The following is a 19,932-nucleotide window of genomic DNA, read 5'->3' as shown; positions in this document are numbered from 1 at the left end:
AGAATAAATTACAAACCAATTGCATAACAAATGTCAAGTTGCCTTACAGTGTCTTCATAATTAGAAATCTTTAGATATTGTTGTGCATTAATGTCATCTATGCTTCCTTGACGAATCATTCTCTCTGGAATTGACTGAAAAATTAAATAAACAAGTTTTGTGTAAAGATTCCTACTATAAAAATAAAGCATTTAATATTTTTCTTTATAAATTTTTCATATAGTCAAATATTAACTAAACAATAATAATAGTAACAAAAGCCCAATTCAACATTTTATACTAATTAAAACATACTATGATTTATTTGTCATTGGAGTAGTACATAATTCTACTTTATGTAGTATTCTACATAAAGTAGAATTAATTTTTAATAGTTGTTGCAGTATTCAAACAGCCCAGTTTACAACATAGGATTGTTTTTCAATATCTCGGATATGAGTGTTTTGTGTGATTTTAAATTTCTTTTATTTGTTAATGTTCCAATTTGATTACTAATTATTGCTAAATCAGTTTAAGTCAATAGCCATTTTTAAGCAAATTATTCAACATAAATATTCTTCATTAATGCTTTGGGCATCTATGTTACTTTTGATTTCATTGATGTGAATTAATATGGACTCTGGGCATGAAACAGTGGCATTAAATTTTATTTCGCGAACACAACCCAGTGTGAAAGGAAGAGTATCTATCAATATCAAATTTTTATAGCTACTTAACTAGATACTCAACATTTAAAACCTATAAAAAATCTAATTTCATATCAACGACCTCTATGTCCTCTCATTGATACTTGTATGGCATGATACCTTTCTCGTATCGTACCAGACCATAAGGATTGTGCTTATCGGAAATGAAATAAAAGTTTTGATGAGTTTAGTGATTCAGTTTTAAACATACAATGATAGATATACGAAAGTCCTGAATTTTGAATTTAAAAACATTAATTTGCCCTTGACTTTCTTGACCTACACAAACGTCATTTTTATTTTTTTTATTTTATCCAAGAATTGAAGTAGTTTTTTGGTGCAAAAAATAGGCAAAACTTTATTACATATGTACTTACTTACAGCATAAAATGAATTTGAAAATTTTCTTCAAAATATTATTCGGAATTAAATCGTCAACTTTGCGGACGGACCATGATTTATTTGCCTAATTGGACAAATAAAGGCAAAGGGAATGTAACATTTAGGCCGAAGTACTATATTATTAGATAGCAAACAATCGGCACTATATTAATATTGAAAAATGAAATGAATGAAAACCAAAATTATGAATTGATTCTACAAAAAAAAAATTGAAGTGAAGCGGAATTTAATTAGGTAGTATGTTGAAGTAGTTTCTCAGGATTACTAAAGTAGTGGAAATTGGTAAGATTTCAGTGGATTTTTTGGAATAACGAGAGAATCCACGATTAATTAAACTAATAAAATCTGGTACTAAAAATTGCCTACATTATTCTTAAGCTTCGTAGGTGATATATTCCCTTTGTCTAATGGGACACAAGGGTAACAAAGAATGTTGAAAAAATAAATTTGATTGAAGTAGGTATGTACCTACTAGACATGGTCTGTAACAGGTGAAATTAGAGACCTGTTCCACCTGTTCCTGTTCCAGTGAAAGAACATTCCTGTTCCAAAATAACAGCCTGTTTCAATATAACAGCCCGTTCCAATATTACAGCATGTTGTGTTGCAACAGGTTTAATAACGTATTAAGTAGAATATGTTCCACATTAAGGAACAGTCGTACATATGAAATGATTTTAATACATTTTTTGAAATGAAAACCTTCAATCTTAAATCCTTCATACTTTCTCAGGCTTAAGACTGACAGCTTGATTTTTTTAATATTAATGATATGTGAAACTAGTTTTTCCAAAACGTGCATGCATGTTAATGTTATTGCTATCTTTTTCTATTACAATAAGTGAAAGGAGAAAAGAGCATGTTACAAACTTTTTGGGAACTGGATGTATGTATATGCTATCTTTTTCTATTTCTGTACGTGAAAAGGAAAAAGAGCTTGTTCCAAACTGTTTCGTTTCTGGCTGTTTGCTGTGGAACGTAACAACGCAATATATGGAATATTGTGGAACAGCTAGAACAGTTCTTTCGGTCTATAGACAACAGTTCCAAGTTTTTTCATAGTCGAACCTGTTGCGTTTGACTGTTCCGCTAAATATGCCTCGCCCCTAGTAGTACCTACATTATATGTATTTATTTTAGCATCAAAGAATTTGTATTGAAAATTGAATTGTTGTATTTGACTACTGCCATAAAATCTTTGAACAAATGTTTAAATAACAGTGATACATAAATAAAGACATTTTATTATCACCATAGATAATACACTTATTCCCATATCAAATACGTCATAAACGTAATTGAATCATAGACCTAATTGAATAGTATGTAGCAAATAAAATTTGAAACAATTTATTTAAATAATAATCTATGTTAGCAATCAACAAATATTTAATTAAAGATATTAATTTATTGTCACTAATAAATATGTACATACATCAAAATAATTAATAAAAAAAATTATGAAGTTAATTAATTACAATTTTATCACGAAGCTATCACCCCGAATTGTATTAATTGAAAATAATTGCTCTATGCATAGTTCTGGTAATTATTTATGAAAACAAACAAAAATGTGTGACACTTTTTAATTGGGGTATGTCATTTGAAATTGTTTTTTTTTTCGAATTACTTATAAACTTGAAACTACTTTTGTGATTTTATCTCGCGCCACAGTTTTCGTGAAGTCTACGAATAACAAACAGCTTAGTAATTATGACTAAGACTTGCGAGACCGATAAATTACTGTAATCTCTTGGTGCTCTCCATGTAGATAATACTTGATTAGTTAGGTACCAATCAAGTGAAAAAAGTGTTTTTCTCCAGTTTAATGATAGGACAATTGCCACATTTGAAACTTTAATCCCATGTTGCAAGACCGGCAGCAGTATTCATGTCTAGTCTAAATTCTTTGAAAACCACTGAACATCAAGTGAACAGTCCGCTTGTCTGCTTGTATTTTTACGAAAAAGCGAAGTAAATAAAGTATCAAAAAATTTAATAATAACAAAAGATTTTATGCTCAAAAAATAATTTTGTAGATTCTAATTCAAAACTGTACAATGAATGACGAAAACAATAAAATGATTGGAAATAATATATTGATCAACGCAAATGACCAGGTTTTTTAAAAGTTTTTTTTGAATGGTTTGTTATTAACTTAAATAAAAACATTCTCTTTGTGAGAAGACTTCATAAATAAATACATTTTCATGGTAGATAATATTAAGGAAACAGCTTTAAAGGGGCAGTACTAATGATTATTAATAATTATCATTGACTTTTTGCATACTAACTAATATTTATCTTCAAATATTTAAATACTAATAAAACATATATTTGCTCCTACTTTATCTCAAATATATTAAATATATCCATTAGATGTGCCATATATACAAGCAGGTCAGCACTAAATGCCATAGTACATGTTGTTAAAGTCAATTATAGAGATAATGTTTTGAGATGAAAAGATAAAATCCTCTAGGACCTTTTAAAGAGATATTTGGGTAAGCATTTAATGAACTGCTAAGTTGGGATCAGATTTTACCAGTCAATTGATATGGCATAAGTAGTGATAAAATATATTTCAGTCAATAATATAATTATGAAGAGGTGAAGTTCTCATTCAAGAAAAGTTAATGCTGAAGCAGTAGCCAAATAAAAGCCAAAAAAATGTAGTAACTGCTTTGGGTTTGGTTATTCCACAAATACTGGTACCCTGTTTTCCAACCACTTGTATGTATGGCATGTTTCACTGAAAATACAGATGTCAACTAACATTCTATAAAAAATAATATATAATAATGAATGCAGATTTAATTTTATGGCTGATATTGATATTACTGTATATTTTTGATATAACCATTATGCTTACTTTTAAAATCAAAATTTATTGAAACAATTTTGCTAATGGGGCAAAGGAAATTTGTTTTATATTATATATCTTAAATGGATAGTTGAACTAAAACTTGCACTTGTAAAAATGAAAAATTTTTAGGTTGATTTATTTCATTTAATTGGAGGAAGCTGGCCACCGGCTCCTCGAGAACCTGAGTGTGCTGATTATGGATCAATGTCTAAGCACTCCACAGCAACCATGCAGCGCAATTCACACAATGACAGAGTGAAATCTGCCAACCTTATAGCTCACTTGGCACCTGATAGACGTAGGATTAAATCAACATCAAGCAACAGTCCTATTCTTAGTACTGAAGAAAATCAACAAAAACCCAAAATGATACAAGAACCTAAAACTGTAGAAACTGGAATCTTAGTTGGTAAGTTCTGAGCAAAGAAACCTTGACATGAAATTGTCACTAAATAAATTGGTGCTTCCAGTGCTTTTAATCATTAAGTAGCTGTAATTTTCAAATGTGAAATGCACAGATACACTGGAATCCTTTTCCACAGTGACAGATTGAAACAACATGTAATTTATTTGAACTATTTTGTTATTAAAAAAGAAACATTTTAGTTAAAAAAGTAGTTACAACAGATATATTACTGAGTTATAACAAACACTAAAAAATTAAGTAGCACACTAATTGATGTTGCTCGGGTAATCAATGTTTATGTTATATACTAATGAAGTTATTATGTATAATCAGTGGTAAAACATATTCAGAAAAAAAATTTTTTCTTTTTGTTTATAGTTCAATTTGGTATACTTCAATAGTACATACTAAAAATGTCATTAGCATACGTATTATAGCAGTATATTAAGCAGAAAAATCACTTTTCCGTTATATATAGTTATTTATAGTCAGTAATGTCTTCTTTCTTACTATCTATCTATGTTATCATGTACAAAATAAAATCAACAGTGAAAAAAATTAAGTAAACTGGACATAATTTTTAAATAATGAATAATTCATATTATAACTCTCATACCATGTTTATAAATATATTTTTTGTCCTTCCCAATAATTAAAATCCATCACATCAACAATACTCTTCAACAAACACACCACTTATAATACCTTACAACACTGATTCCAAGTCTCCCAATTCGTCCTATTTTAGTTTTTCTAGTACAGAGTGATTTTAAAAATAGTACGCCGCGGTGTGTGAACCCGTGTACAGATGCGACGACGCCGATTTCTCGCACTTTATCCAATTTTTAAACATGTCTTATTCGTATTTACCTGTATTACCTATCGAAGAAATACCGCTTTGTGTTCTAGAATATGAAAACGAAGATTGTATGTATTGTCCGACAAATAAAGTCTAGTGTTTTCATAGCTTTTCTTTAGTTGACGTCCATAAACATGATTACAAAAAGTTCATGACAAAATCTTGTGCTTGATTCTATTTATTTTATAATTTCGAAGTCTCAAATCAAGAATTGAAATCAGAAAATGAATTGAGATTTTAGTAAGTATAATATTAAATAATATAACATAAACTTCTATCTAACAGACGTGTGCAGCGCTGAACAACGCGAAAATGTCTACGATTCTCCAGCTTTGGGTTCACCTCGGGCTGTGGCGCCGATTCCAAAAGCTTCGGTAGATATTTTACAAGACGAAATCGGCGTGGGATCCCTGGTGGAGGTTGCTACAGATGTAGATCAACATTACTACGGAGTTGTGAGGTGGATTGGTATCATTGATGGTAAGTCTTAATGAATCTACATCTATTATATTGTTAAATACATGAAATCCGTGGTTTGAAGAGTCCGTAACCCAATGGGTAAGACGCGTTGCTTTCGGTAGGTATAGGCTTGCCTGTGGCATTGCTAACACTCACGAGCGACTGTAACCACCCACCATCAGGTAAACCGTATGCTCACTTGTTGACAATAGAAATAAAAATGAACTCTGTACTCGTTTCAAGATGTTTTTTGTAAGTGAGCCTCCAGTTAAAAAATCCAAAACGATAATAAGTAATACCTAAAGTTGAAAAAAATTAAGACAGTTTGTATTTGGTTGTAATCAAGGTGTAGCTACATAATAATATGTTACTGTAGGCTATCTATGGGTTAATTTACTCGCCAAGCCCTTCGTCGCAAGCGACGGGAACGGTGTCCCGTGCTCGTGGTACCTAAAAGCACCGATAGTGGATCGGGAGGACCCGAAATGACGTGTTTTACGTTAAAGGCTTCGTCAAACAGAACGCGTACTTAGCGCTGCGCTTTAACGTCGCGCTCTTTTCAGGTCACACAAATTGACTGTAATGAGCCTAACGATCCTTGACGCAACGTAACATCCGCTAAATCATAGTGCCTTTCTATAGCAGTCTGAAAATTTAAAAGTATTAAGATGTCGAGTGATTCCGATGTGGCATTGTATAAGCATGGGTATTTTCTAACTAATTCTATCAATTTTTCGGGCATTATCCGGTATTTTAATACACATTCACTCGGACGCTAAAATAAAATTTGCAAAAAATTACAACGCCGGACGTCAAAGCGTCCTAACGACCCGACAGAGCGTTGCGTACTTATAGCGCTGGCGCTCTGTTTGACAGTATATTACCATAGTAACTACAACACACATCGGCGTCATAGCGCTCCGTCAGTTTAGCGTTCTGACGCGCGCTAAGTACGCGTTCTGTTTGACGAAGCCTTAAAAGTACACTACTATGGGCAGACACTGCAACCGCGGGTGTCGAGCTGGAGGAGAGCGTGTGCGGCCTGGGGGACGGCAGCCGCGGCGGCGTGCAGTTGTTCGAGTGCGCACCGGGAAGGGCACTGTTCGTGCCGCTGCCACTGTGTCGCCGCGACGCACGCTTCCGCGACACGCCCCCGCCCGACAGACCCGACCTCCACCATGTTCAACTTAGCGAACAGGTCAGTGTAATTCCCTGGCCTTTTTTTGTCAGGAGGAAATCGCCGGACTCCCGCCTTCCACTGGGGATGGCGGGCGGGGCATGTTGGAGTCGAAGCGACTAAAGCCTCCTGTCGCTCAACTATCAACGTCCGAACCTCGCATGAGACAGAACTCATGAAAAGGCAAAGGGGGGAAAGTGAAGCGCTTAGTGCGGAGCACATCTCTCCCGTCACCCTCAATTCTCTGGTCTAATCGAAATATGGATCCATGAAAGCTGCTATTATAATTTTTCAGTATAATTAAGTACAAATTAATATTATAAGTTCACGAACGAGTTCTACTATGTTGGAAGAAATCAATTAATCAACCACAGAATAAAACGCAATGAAAAATAAAAATAGAACAAAAAAATGAACTCGACAAACTTTTTTTTTTGTGTTGAAGTGTGCACTGTTGTAATAAATCTTCATCCGAAATGCATTTTTATCTGACGCATTTACCAATTTTTATTAAAAATAAAATGTAATAAAATAAAAAAAATATCTGATAATTTTACGTATGAAATTCACGTACCATAATCATAGGTAGCGCGTTATTTCTACATAACACACGATGCTACTCGAAGAATTAGTATATTATTATGACACAACTAATTCCTTCTTTAATAAAAAAAAACAATTCTTCTATACATAGTCAGGTGGGTGAACTGTGTTTCCAGAGCGCTATGACATGTCCTTCTTCAAAACGAGGCTTGTGGAGAGTATTTAATGGTAGGCAGCGGCTTGGCTCTGCCCCTAACATTGCTGACGTCCATGGGCGGCGGTAACCACTCACCATCAAGTGGGCCGTATGCTCGTCTGCCTACAGAGCTAATTCGTAAGGAACTAGAATTTCTTGAACAATAAATCACAAACAAACCCCTTGTTTTAATTGTAAATGTTGGCAACATTTCGTATAATTAGTAAAAAGAAAAAAACCCACCCCTCTACGAATACAATATGCTATTATCTATTTAGTTTTGCAGAAGTATTAGTAGTAAATATAGCTGGTTGATGTGATTTATTTGCTGACATTGCAGCCAGAGTGTCCTGTAGTACCAGGCGTGATCCCACCGCTTACTTCCTTGGGGGACCTAGCAGGCAAAAACAGGGGTATTCAAGGTCATCACAATTCTTGTTATCTCGACGCAACGCTGTTCGCTATGTTCACCTTTACAAGCGTGTTCGACGCGTTGTTGTACAGGCCACCGGAACCAGAGGTGCGTATGAACAGTTATAACTATCGAATTTAAAAAAAAACAAGTTAAATTATTTTTATATGCTGACAACATTCCACTGCTCCTTGAAAAAACATCCTTAGAAATACAAAATTTTAATTATTATTTGATTTAATCAAATTATTGATTTGTCCGCAAACAAGAATCTTGTCTGCTTATTCACAGATTCAACGTAGCACTGCTTTTGCTAGGACTATTTACTTATTAATTATTTCTTTATTTATTACAAGGAGAACCAACAGCCAACTAACATAGTATAATAATATAACAAATAATAGAAACAAAAAGCCAATTAAAGGTCCTCACCAATATACTAGTGTTAGCAAGTCCTCTCAGATTGAACAGCGTCATCTACTCGTCCGCGCGTAGTTGGAATAGTCTCTTAGGCCACCAACGATTAGAAAAGGGAAAAGATAACTTCTCGTTTACACAGTATATTTACGATTATTAAAAAATAAATAATAGTTTAAAAAAAGTAAAAAAATACGCTTTTATAGAAAATCCAACTAAAAAATAGAAAACAAATTTTAATATTTTTGAATTAAAAATAGTGTAAGAAAAAATTATGTTATTGTAAAAAAGCGTAGGGTGCTTTTCAGGATATTATCAAAATAACCTTTCTACTCATATGTGTTCATAAAATATTTATAACTACTGATACCATGCATCCCACACTTTTTTACAATAAAATCATTTTTCCTTACATTATTTTTAATTCAAATTTATTAAAATTTATTTTCTATATTTTAGATGGATTTTCTATAAAAGCGTATTTTTTAAATTTTTTTAAACAATTATTTATTTTTCATTTTTAGTTGTATTTCAATTTTTTCAATATTTTTTTTTAAATATTGAATTGTCATCGGTCCTTAATCAGTATGCCCAATTTCGAGTTAATCCGACGTTATAAAGGGGGTTAAAATCATGTTCAAAGATTCCATTACATACTAACATACATAAGTCGTATAACATACTAAATACATCGAAGTCGTCGTGGCCTAAAGGATAAGACGTCCGGTGCATTCTTATCGAGCGATGCAACGGTGTTCGAATCCCGCAGGCGGGTACCAATTTTTCTAATGAAATACGTACTTAACAAGTGTTCACGATTGACTTCCACGGTGAAGGAATAACATTGTGTAATAAAAATCAAACCCCCAAAATTATAATTTGCGTAATTACTGGTGGTAGGACCTCTTGTGAGTCTGCACGGGTAGGTACCACCACCCCGCCTATTTCTGCCGTGAAGCAGTAATGCGTTTCGGTTTGAAGGGTGGGGTAGCTGCTGTAACTATATTGAGACCTTAGAACTTATATCTCAAGGTGGGTGGCGCATTTACGTCGTAGATGTCTATGGGCTCCAGTAACCACTTAACACCAGGTGGGCTGTGAGCTCGTCTACCCATCTAAACAAAAAAAAAACATACGTTTGAAGCAAATAAAAGCGTATTAATTATTCAGGATTCACCGCATTATTCGGAAGTGCAGCGTGTACTGCGCGAAGAAATCGTGAACCCGCTCCGTAAGCACGGGTACGTCCGCGCCGACAGGGTTATGAAACTGCGCACGCTGCTCGAACGACTCTCCGATGTGCCGGGACTCACTTCTGAAGAAAAGGTATAACATAAACGTCTTTCATAACATTACTGACTGAAACTAAAAAAAAAAAACCATTTTAATCAATTGAATATGCAATTTCGAAAAGGGCACATGTCGCATATTTTGTCAAATACGTTTTTTCATATACATGTAGTTTTGAGGCTTACCTACTTATTTTATAATAATTCCAGTAATTTTCAATTGCTAATTAACACTAAAATATATCTCAAAAGTTAATATTTTAAATTTTACACTGCTTTACAAAATAATCAGTTTTTTTCATTTCCTGAACATTTTACATTCAGAGATGTGCCCTTTTCGAAATTACATATTCAATTAGATTCGATAGGAAAAGGTGAAAAGAGAAATTTGTAAATTATACACATATAATTAGGCCACAGAGTTTCTCGCCGGATCTTCTCAGTGGGTCGCGTTTCCGCTCCGGTGGTAGATTCTGCGAAGCACTGCTCTTGCTAAGGCTAGTGTTACCAAATTCTCTCAGGTTGTGCCCGTGAGCTCACCTACCCGTCCGGGCGTAGCTGGAATAGCCTCTTAGGTTTTACCAAAGAATAGGTAGGTGTTGAAATAATACTCCGGAATAGAAAATGTAACGGTTTAATGCAAACAGTAACAAGATGAAACACGCTAGGAAAAGGAAGTACGGTGGCGTCACACGTGAGCAAAAATGTGAACCATTTTTGACATTACAGATAATATAAATTATGTTTACAATTCTCCAACATCCTCCCTTAAACATAATCCCATCCTAGATGAGCAGAAAGCCAGTTTCGTGTGGGATGTTGCTTTAGTGAGAGCATCTGCAATCATCTTGTCGGTCTGCATGTAACGTACCTCAATGGCCCCCTCTAGAACCTTTTTGCGGACATAGTGATGCCTCACATCAATATGTTTGGTCCTAGGGTGGTATCCATCAGAACCTGAGAGATTTATAGAGCTTTGATTATCGCTATAGATCACCAAGGCCTCATTCTTCAACTGAGGCCAAAAACTTTCTTGAAACTGCTTCAGCCACATAGCTTCTTGTACACATGCCGACAATGACATGTACTCCGCCTCAGTCGTGGAAAGTGCTACAGTAGGTTGTCGCCTGGAGTTCCAGCTAATTGTTCCTCCCTGGAACAAGAATGTGTAACCTGTGCAGGAGCGCCGGTCATCTTCAGCGCTTGCCCAGTCTGCATCACAGTAACCATGAGTCATTGTCTCCTCTAGATTTTTCTTATAACTCAATTTATAATCTAGAGTACCTTTTAAGTAGCGCATGACGCGCTTGAGGGCAGTCCAATGTCGCATGTCAGGGTTGTTGTTATATTTACTCAACATATTTATGACATAGCATATGTCTGGTCTGGTGATATGTGAAACATATAATAAGCAACCAATAATCTCTTGATAAGGTATATCATTTAAGATTTTATTCTCCTCAGATTTACTTTGTACGTTTGTGTTCATATTTATAGGAGTATTAACAGTTTTACAATCTGACATTCCATATTTATTTAACACTTCTTCAATGTACTTTCTTTGATCCAAATAAATAATGCCTCTTGGCCTGTCTCTCTCTACATGTATTCCAATACAACAATTTATATCACCCAAATCTTTTATTTTAAACTTTTTATATAATTCTTCTTGGATTTCTTGCTTTGAGTCTTGATTATTTGAAAACAAGATCAGGTCATCGACATAGACCGCTAGGAAAACCATATTTTCATTGTTGACAATTTTGTAATAAATACAAGGATCCAATATAGACTGTAACAAACCCATTTGCTTCAATGTAAAATCTAGTTTCTTGTTCCATTGCCTGCTGGCTTGCTTTAATCCATACAGTGATTTTCTCAGTCGACATACTTTATCTCCATTTTCATACATAGGTGGCTGCATCATGTAAATTTCCTCTTCAATATCACCTTGAAGAAAAGCTGACACAGCATCCATCTGACATATATTTAAATCATATTTCACTGCCAGGGCAAACAAATACCTCAATGAAGCATGTCTTACTACCGGTGAAAATACTTCAGTGTAGTCTATTCCAGGTTTTTGTGAACATCCTTTAATTACAAGACGTGCCTTGTATTTTATTATTTCTCTATTTTCATTGGTCTTTCTCTTGAACACCCACTTACATGGTATAGGGCGCTTGTTAGCTGGTAGAGAAGTCATTTCCCACGTATTATTTTCCAATAAGGACTGATACTCCTCATCCATTGCTCGTTTCCAATGTTGGGCATCAGGGCCCGACAAGGCTTCCTTGACATTCAGTGGATCTATAATCTGAACACACATTAAATTATTATTTTTCTCATTACGTTTTTGATGTGATCTCAGAGTGATATTCCTCCCGAAACTGTTATCACTGTCACTTGAGCTGGGATAATAAGTTTCATCATCATTTCTGTTCACCACACAGCTGTCAAAAGAAGTATCAGTACTTGAAGGTGTTGATGTGACATTTTCAGTGTCTGTTTGAGAGCTATCATCAACCGGCATCAAAGATATTTCATTGCTTTTTTGTGCGCGACTTAAACTTGAACTGAGAGGTAAAGTAATAAGCTGAGGCTTTAGGCTAGGTTTCTGAGTGACATTATCTATGGAACTTTCGATAAATATCACATCCCTGCTAATCACTGCCTTCTTACTATTAGGATCAATTAATCTGTACCCCTTTGTGTTCTCACAGTAACCTACGAAAACCAATTCTTGTGATTTACGATCCCATTTCAAACGATTTTGCTTCGGAACATGTACCATGGCCTTAGAGCCAAAAATCCTTAAGTGTGAAATGTTTGGTTTCTTACTAGTCCATTTTTCATAAGGTGTTACCTCAGCCAGAACTCGTGATGGAGATCTATTAATGATATAAGCAGCAGTAGCTACTGCTTCGGCCCAATATATTTTCTGCAGTTTTGCCTCAAACAGCATGCATTTTGCTCGCTCCACCAGACTACGGTTCATTTTTTCAGAAAGTCCATTTTGTTCAGGCGTGTAGGGAGCGCTGGTCTGGTGCTTGATGCCGGAAGCTGCTAGAAAATCAGAGAAATCTTTATTACAATATTCTTTTCCATTGTCACTTCTTAACATTTTGATTTTCATTTCCAACTCATTTTCCACCTCACTTTTAAATCGTGCAAACACAGATTTAATATCCATTTTGTTCTTTAGAAAGTACACATATACTTTGCGAGAATAATCATCTATAAAGGTTACAAAGTACCTTGCACCACCAACTGATGGTGTCTCCATCGGACCACATAGATCAGTATGTATTATTTCTAGTAAAGTACTTGCTCTCGAACCAGATTGAGGAAACAGTAGTCGTGTTTGTTTTCCTTCACAACATGATTTACAAACTGCATCAATTTCTTTATTTGTTATAGTAATACCATCTGCACATACCTCCAACCTCTTCACATCAGCTATATTCAAGTGTGCCATTCTCTTATGCCATGTAACAATATCTGTCCTACTTTTACATGAAACAGCATAAGCACTGCCTTTAATAGTATTGAGTTTGTACATGTTATTAGTTAGTTGGGCAGTTGCTATGAGGACCTTGTTGGTATTGTATATGTTACACCCCATATCAGTGAATTCTACTTTACAGCCATTTTTTGTCAACTGACTGACCGATAACAGGTTTGTACTTAGCTCAGGAATAAATAAAACATTTCTAATCTGGATAGGGCAGTTTTCCTTGCATAGATTGGTTTGAATGTTTACATTACCCATACTTTGCACGGAGACGAAATCACTGTTTGCCACCATTATTTTTGTAATCGGAGGTGGTTGTAAATCATACATCCATTCAGAACATCTTGTCATGTGCATGGTAGCACCTGAATCTATAAACCACTCGTCCTGATGTAGGGTGGTGTACGCTGAAAAAACTGCTGAAAAACCGTTATGATTATTAGATTTCTTCACTGTACACTGATTTTTAAAATGTCCATATTTGTTACAGTTATAACATCGGGGGCCTTTTCCTTTTGGCTTTGAATTATTGTTAGAGGTATTTCTGTGCTTCGTAAAGAATGCAGTAAACTCTGAAACTTTCACTTCCTGCAAAAGTTTTGTTTTTATAAAATCTGATGAAATGATAATGCCGGAACTTTCCAGACCCATGATCATAGGTTTGTAATTATCCGGTAAACCCGCCAGCATGAGTGTTCCAAGCCATTCGTCACCAACGTCGAAACCAATATTTCTTCATTTATGTGCGGTACTCATAATTTTATTCACGTAATCTTCGATACTGGAGCAATTGTCGAGTGAAGTATTTATTAAATCTTTTAATAGACCAACTTTTCTTGACAGCCCGGAGTCCTCAAAAGCATTTTGAAGGTTTATCCATACTTCCTTTGATGTTTTTGCATTTTCGATATGGATGTAATTAATCGGTTCCACCAACAAAATGATCTTTGACTTAGCTTTAATATCTTTCTTAACATCGACATCAGTGCCTGGATCAACACATTGCCACAATTCTTCGTGTTCTAAATATGATTTGATAGCAAATCTCCATGTCGAATAGTTTTCCCGGCCGGCTAATTTCTCAATTTGAAGGTTAGACGTAGCCATTATGTCTGGATCGGATGAGTTTTATCGCCGCAATTACAACTAATTGGTTTAATTTGCTATTTATTTGCACTAAAATTAATTTCAGTTCTATTTTGAGTTAATGGGGCGGCCCATAACCTGTTGAAATAATACTCCGGAATAGAAAATGTAACGGTTTAATGCAAACAGTAACAAGATGAAACACGCTAGGAAAAGGAAGTACGGTGGCGTCACACGTGAGCAAAAATGTGAACCATTTTTGACATTACAGATAATATAAATTATGTTTACAATTCTCCAACAGTAGGGAAAGACATACAAATTGGTATAAGTGATTAGTACATTGTATTGGAACTTGTGAGAAGCATTTCGTGTACTGTTATTGAAATAATAAATCAGTCCGTATTGTTAAATATAGCGACTCGTGAAGGGTTTTAATTTTATTTATTACTAGCTGACCCGGCAGACTCCGTAGTGCCTCAATCGATAAATAAAAGACCAAAACTTTTGTATAAAATAAACTTAAAACTTAAAAAAAGGAATCCGTCCGACGGGGGACACCAAGGAAAAACAAAATTGTTATTTTTATTTAATTCCGAGCATTTTCATATTTACCTATCTTTTAAACCTTCTCTGGACTTCCACAAATAATTCAAGACCAAAATTAGCCAAATCGGTCCAGTCGTTCTCGAGTTTTAGCGAGACTAACGAACAGCAATTCATTTTTATATATATAGATTAAAGTATTGACAGAATGGTTCATGATTATAGGATAAGACTCGCATAAAATAGTTGTTGATCACACTTCCAGGATCCGGAAGAGTTCTTGAACGGCTTAGTGGCACAGATCTTACGGGCCGAACCTTTTCTCAAATTATCATCAGGCCAAGAAGCGTTCTGCTATCAGCTCTTTGTCGAAAAGGATGAACACGTCTCCCTGCCGACGGTGCAGCAACTGCTCGAACAGTCGTTTGCTACTTCGGGTGTGAAACTCAGCGAGGTAACGCGATCTTTATAGAAACGAATCTTTTATTTGGAATCGTAGATGTGGGTATTTTTGTAAATGTAAAAATAGCCTTCAATATTTTTACATAGTTCATTTTCATATAAAATAAAATAATATTAATTAAATATGAAATTAAGTGACATTTTAGAAAGATTTTAAATTAGTTATCCACAAAATTTAGCTATCAAACTTTTTTTACGTAACGACCCACGCTTTGCTAAGTTTGTAAATCAAAAAAATGGTTTTATTTTGTCATACATACAAATTTATTGTTTTTAGATAGTTTTTTTATTATTAACTTACGTTTACCTGTTACTATATGAATATAATGAACGAATGAATGAATTAAATCTTAATAATTGCTACTAATTGCTACCTGAGAAAAAGGTCTTAATTGTCGAGGAGACATGTAGATCGACAACAAGATTGTTCTCTCGATAAGGATTCTTTTTTTCTTTATGAGGATCGGAACCCTAAATAAATCAATATAGTAAGTAGGCATTTCATTTTGGAAGAAGATCTAAAATACGGTAGCATTTTTTTATTTCTTTTTTTCTATTTCGACACACCCTCGTCCCTAGCGGCTCAGAAATCGAAATTTGCTTCTAAATATCAAATGAAATAAACAAGGTTCTCTGAACGAAAATAAGTCACAATATTAAAAAAAAATTAAAACGAATTGAAACATCTTTGAAGCTGAAAAGATTCAAACTTTGAAACTAATCTTCTAGGTCCCGGCCGCTTTCATAATCCAAATGCCGAGGTTCGGGAAACAATACAAACTGTATCAGCGTGTAATGCCATCGCCGTTATTGGACGTCACTGATCTCATTGAAGGACGTGAGTTGTTTATTTTAACAAATAGCCTAAAAATATCGTTTTATTTTTAATTGCCTTCGAAAACAGAACATACGAACCAGCTGATAGTGATCGATTGCCATCACTCGTGCACTATGCTGGTCTACTGCTGAATACTAATTTTAACTCACCATTTAAGAAAGAAATGTCATAGTACTCACAAAACACAATGGATAACTGTTCATTGTAAATCCGTATTTTGCATGATCCTGCAATTCTACTACGGAAATCGTTTGTCTATTAAAAGCAATTAAAAATAATAATTAAGTAATTATAAACCTTGATATCCGAAGCATAAAGTCGGATCTTAAAACTACAAACCGGAATCATGACTGTATTTTTTAGAGATTACATTTTTGGGATCAACTTTATTTAAGAGATGTTCTAAAAATGGTCGTGTAATACTTTAAAAAATAATTATAATATGAAAATTCGAGTTTTTATTTCCAATATTGGGAATATTTTACTGAGCGAGCGTTCCGACGCTGCGTAGTTCCGCGGCAGTGCGCTGTGTGCGGCGGGCTGGCGCGCTGGGAGTGTGCGGAGTGCGCCCGCGGCGCCGCGCTCGACGCCGCCGCGCTCTGCCGCGCCTGTCTGCGGCGCGCGCACTCGACACGCCAGCACAAGGTCCACGTCACATCCCGCTACGATATGAACTGTTCCTTCAGACATTTAACCCGTCGATATTACATTAATACGCTTTTATTAACTTCAGACGTATGTATGTTAGTATGTAACGGAATCTTTGAACATGATTTTGACCCCCTTCAAAACGTCGGATTAACTCGAAATTTGGTATACTTATTAAGGACCGATGACAATTCGATATTAAAAAAATTATTGAAAAAAATGAAAAATTAATAATAGTTTAAAAAAACTAAAAAATACGCTTTTATAGAAAATCCCACTAAAAAATAGAAAATAAATCTTAATAAATTTGAATTAAAAATACTGTAAGAAAAAATGATTTTGTTGTAAAAAAAAGGGTGGGGTGCATGGTATAGTAATCGGCAAACTTCTTGAGCAAATGACCTTGACTGCGCAGAACCGAATTTTAGATCACTTTGGTGGTGAGGGTGAGGCGCGACGGCAGGGGAAATCGTATCGAGCGCGTTATTGGTAGATCAGTCGAACCTTGCGTCCCGCACCGCGCCTCCGTTCCGCTTGTTCCCAAAAGTACGCTTGCGTACAGTGAAAAGTCTATCGTTATTAATCGTTAATAAATTTTGTTATAATTGCTTGTTGACTTTGTTGCCATTGATATTTGTTGAGTGTTTGTTGATTTTTTATAAAAAATACACTATGCCGCGACAAACTGGTGTAGTATTCAAAAGAAAGGGTAGAAAAATTGTGTACGACGTATATTGCTTCATTATAAAACAGGGGAAGAATGATATGGAAAAATTAAAACAGACTTCGGAAGCAACAAAAACATCAGTGAGTACTGTTAGGTGCATTATTAACGAAGCTAAAGGCTCTGGCTTGCTCGCCGTGTTTCGGACTCCGGGTAAGAAAAGATCAGGGAAGAAGAAAGTTACCGGAATGGATAGTTTCGTTCAATCTGTAATAAAAAGATGTAATCATAATAACTACATAACAAGCAGCGAAACTCCGTACCGTAGAAAGGCTTCGAAAAATTTACAGAAGATATAAATTTTAATGGCTCGGAATGAAGCTTACGACGAATTATGAAAGAGCTAGGCTTCAGATGGAAAAAAAGAACAGAAAATAATCGGAAGCTGGTAAATGAAAAAAGTAACATTCGATTACTACGAATCGAATATCTTCAAAAAATAATTAATTATAGACAAAAAAGAAGACCGAATCGACAGAGTTGTAAACTACGCCGATGAGCCCTATGTCGACTCATCACGATGATAGCGACTCGGGTGATGAAAACAGTGATGATGATGATGGTCAAGATTATGATAACGAAAAAAAAATTACAAATACCAGCTTCGCTTCAACTGAACCAAGACCTGGCAACAGCTCTAGTTTTGACTTAATAGAAGGAATATCTATTTTACCCCAAGATTAAATTATTACAATTATTAACCTATATGTTTTGTTGATGTTCTAATAAATATATAAATAAATACATATGTTGATTTTAATAATTTAATAGCATTATGACGCAGAGTAAGTAATGTTTTTGCACGTGAGTGTACCATGCGCAAACTTACCCCCACTACGTCAACAAATGCTCAAGAAGTTTGCCGGTTATTATATCAGTAGTTATAAATATTTTATGAACAGATATGAGTAGAAGGGTTATTTTGATAATATCCTGAAAACCACCCCACGTTTTTTTACAATAGAATAATTTTTTGTTACACTATTTTTAATTCCAATTTATTAAATTTTATTTTCTATTTTTTAGTTGGATTTTCTATAAAAGCGTATTTTGTTAGTTTTTTTAAACTATTATTTATTTCTTGATTAACATGACCATAAATTTGTTTTCTTATACTATCTCAGAGTAGCAATTAAAAATAAAATATAATTAAAATAAAACTGCAATATAATTTACCAACATAACGCAAATCAATATTAAATATGCTTATATTAATATTTTAAAATAATTATTTTTATTAAATGTCTCTCCGTGGCTCACAGGCAACGCCACTGACGGTATTCGAAGAGTACTCCAGTATACTCGAGTCATGTCCCGTCCCGCGCGTGTACATGGAACTGTTCGCGGTGCTCTGCATTGAGACCAGTCATTACGTGGCCTTCGTGAAAGCCGGCGTCGGTCACGATGCACCGTGGTGCTTCTTCGATTCCATGGCCGACAGAAAAGGTATGCTATCATCAGTGTCCACGTGAGCTTTTTTCTCCTACCTAACTGTTGGTAGCCTAAGAGGCATTTTAACTACACGCCAACTGGTAGGTGAACCCCACGGGCTCTCGACCTGAGAGAATTCGCTAACACTGACTCTAGCAAGAGCAGTCCTTTCCGACCGGATCGGAATCGCGACCCATTGAGAAGAATATCTTGTGTTCTTTGATGGTTCCGCCGAAGACAAATAACAATTTAATTACCCTCAAGAACAAAATATGTAATTAAAATACCTACAAAATTATCTCTATGCTATTAAATTAAAAATAATTTATTGATATTTATTTTTTGTTCAATAAACTCATTCTAATGGTTTCATGGAAAGACTCGCAATATAGTCATTAGCATTTTTTGTAATTTCTTTCATTAAACATATCCTTCGAGGATTCTCTATATATATGTAGTATCAAAAATACCGGCGTTAAAAAAAAAATTACGTTGCAGGCGAGCGCGACGGGTACAACATCCCGGAAATAGTGAGTATGAAGGAGGTAGGCGCGTGGCTGAGCGAGGCGGACCCCGCGCCCCGCGCGCCGCCCCTCGCGCGCCGCCTGCTCGCCGACGCCTACATGTGTTTCTACCGCAGCCCCGACGTCGCCATGTATCGCTGACTGTACGCCGACTCCATACTTCTCTCGCTCAACGGTCGCTTCAACCCAAACCCATAGTCTATTTGGACGTGGCTGAAATCTCAAATGAAGAGAATAATAAGAAGAAAACGGATGGTTTCTTCTTCCTATCCTTATTCCACATTATGTGAGGTCCGCGCAGCGAATCCTCTTATCATGCGTCAAACGGCTGGTTCCCATTTTTCTTAATTACGAAACTATAAAACGCTATTGAACGGTATTCATTAAATGTGACGTCATTTGGGGTTAAAATAAACTATTTCAAAGGTATGACTTCATGTGCTGTGA

General features: G+C 35.2%; 2 protein-coding genes across 10 annotated transcripts in view; one reads left to right on the top strand and one right to left on the bottom strand.

Annotated features, from left to right (window-relative positions):
- The window catches only part of LOC101741173 (probable phosphorylase b kinase regulatory subunit beta), a 21,812-nt gene extending 16,697 nt beyond the window's left edge, over nt 1–5,115 (bottom strand). For 2 of the 6 annotated variants that reach the window (XM_004931010.5, XM_062668281.1), the window contains exons 1-2: nt 4,977–5,115; nt 17–134 (exon numbers count right to left, since the gene is read on the bottom strand). In XM_004931010.5, the coding sequence (XP_004931067.1) occupies nt 17–134; nt 4,977–4,979 (121 nt within the window). In that variant the 5' untranslated portion in view covers nt 4,980–5,115. Of the gene's footprint in view, nt 1–16; nt 135–1,063; nt 1,202–4,976 lie in introns of those variants that run through there. The other 4 variants (XM_062668279.1, XM_062668278.1, XM_062668282.1 and 1 more) reach the window with 4 other exon arrangements.
- LOC101741316 (ubiquitin carboxyl-terminal hydrolase CYLD) lies at nt 2,178–19,932 on the top strand. 4 transcript variants are annotated; one of them, XM_012694516.4, is made up of 12 exons: nt 2,178–2,682; nt 3,128–3,208; nt 4,084–4,363; nt 5,505–5,699; nt 6,677–6,876; nt 7,935–8,114; nt 9,594–9,749; nt 15,124–15,312; nt 16,050–16,158; nt 16,670–16,803; nt 18,793–18,976; nt 19,460–19,932. In XM_012694516.4, the coding sequence occupies exons 2-12, from the start codon at nt 3,149–3,151 to the stop codon at nt 19,624–19,626; spliced, it is 1,854 nt and encodes a 617-aa protein (XP_012549970.1). In that variant the 5' UTR covers nt 2,178–2,682; nt 3,128–3,148; the 3' UTR covers nt 19,627–19,932. The 4 variants fall into 4 exon arrangements, with proteins under 4 accessions (XP_012549970.1, XP_012549971.1, XP_021206846.1 ...); XM_012694517.4 differs by having other exon boundaries at nt 2,181–2,682; nt 3,128–3,233; XM_021351171.3 differs by lacking the exon at nt 3,128–3,208 and having other exon boundaries at nt 2,181–2,410.

This window comes from Bombyx mori, chromosome 4, assembly GCF_030269925.1.
Source record: "Bombyx mori chromosome 4, ASM3026992v2".
NCBI lineage: Eukaryota > Metazoa > Arthropoda > Insecta > Lepidoptera > Bombycidae > Bombyx > Bombyx mori.
Note: the sequence above shows the minus strand (reverse complement) of the source record. Positions and strands in the feature narration are given on the sequence as shown.

Excerpts from the sequence above, each read along its gene's own strand:
- LOC101741316 (XM_012694516.4), top strand. The coding sequence starts at position 3,149 with ATGAATGACGAAAACAATAAAATGATTGGAAATAATATATTGATCAAC. Across the intron at positions 3,209-4,083 it reads TGATCAACGCAAATGACCAG|GTTGATTTATTTCATTTAAT; the intron begins GTTTTTTAAAAG and ends AAAAATTTTTAG. Across the intron at positions 8,115-9,593 it reads ACAGGCCACCGGAACCAGAG|GATTCACCGCATTATTCGGA; the intron begins GTGCGTATGAAC and ends TTAATTATTCAG.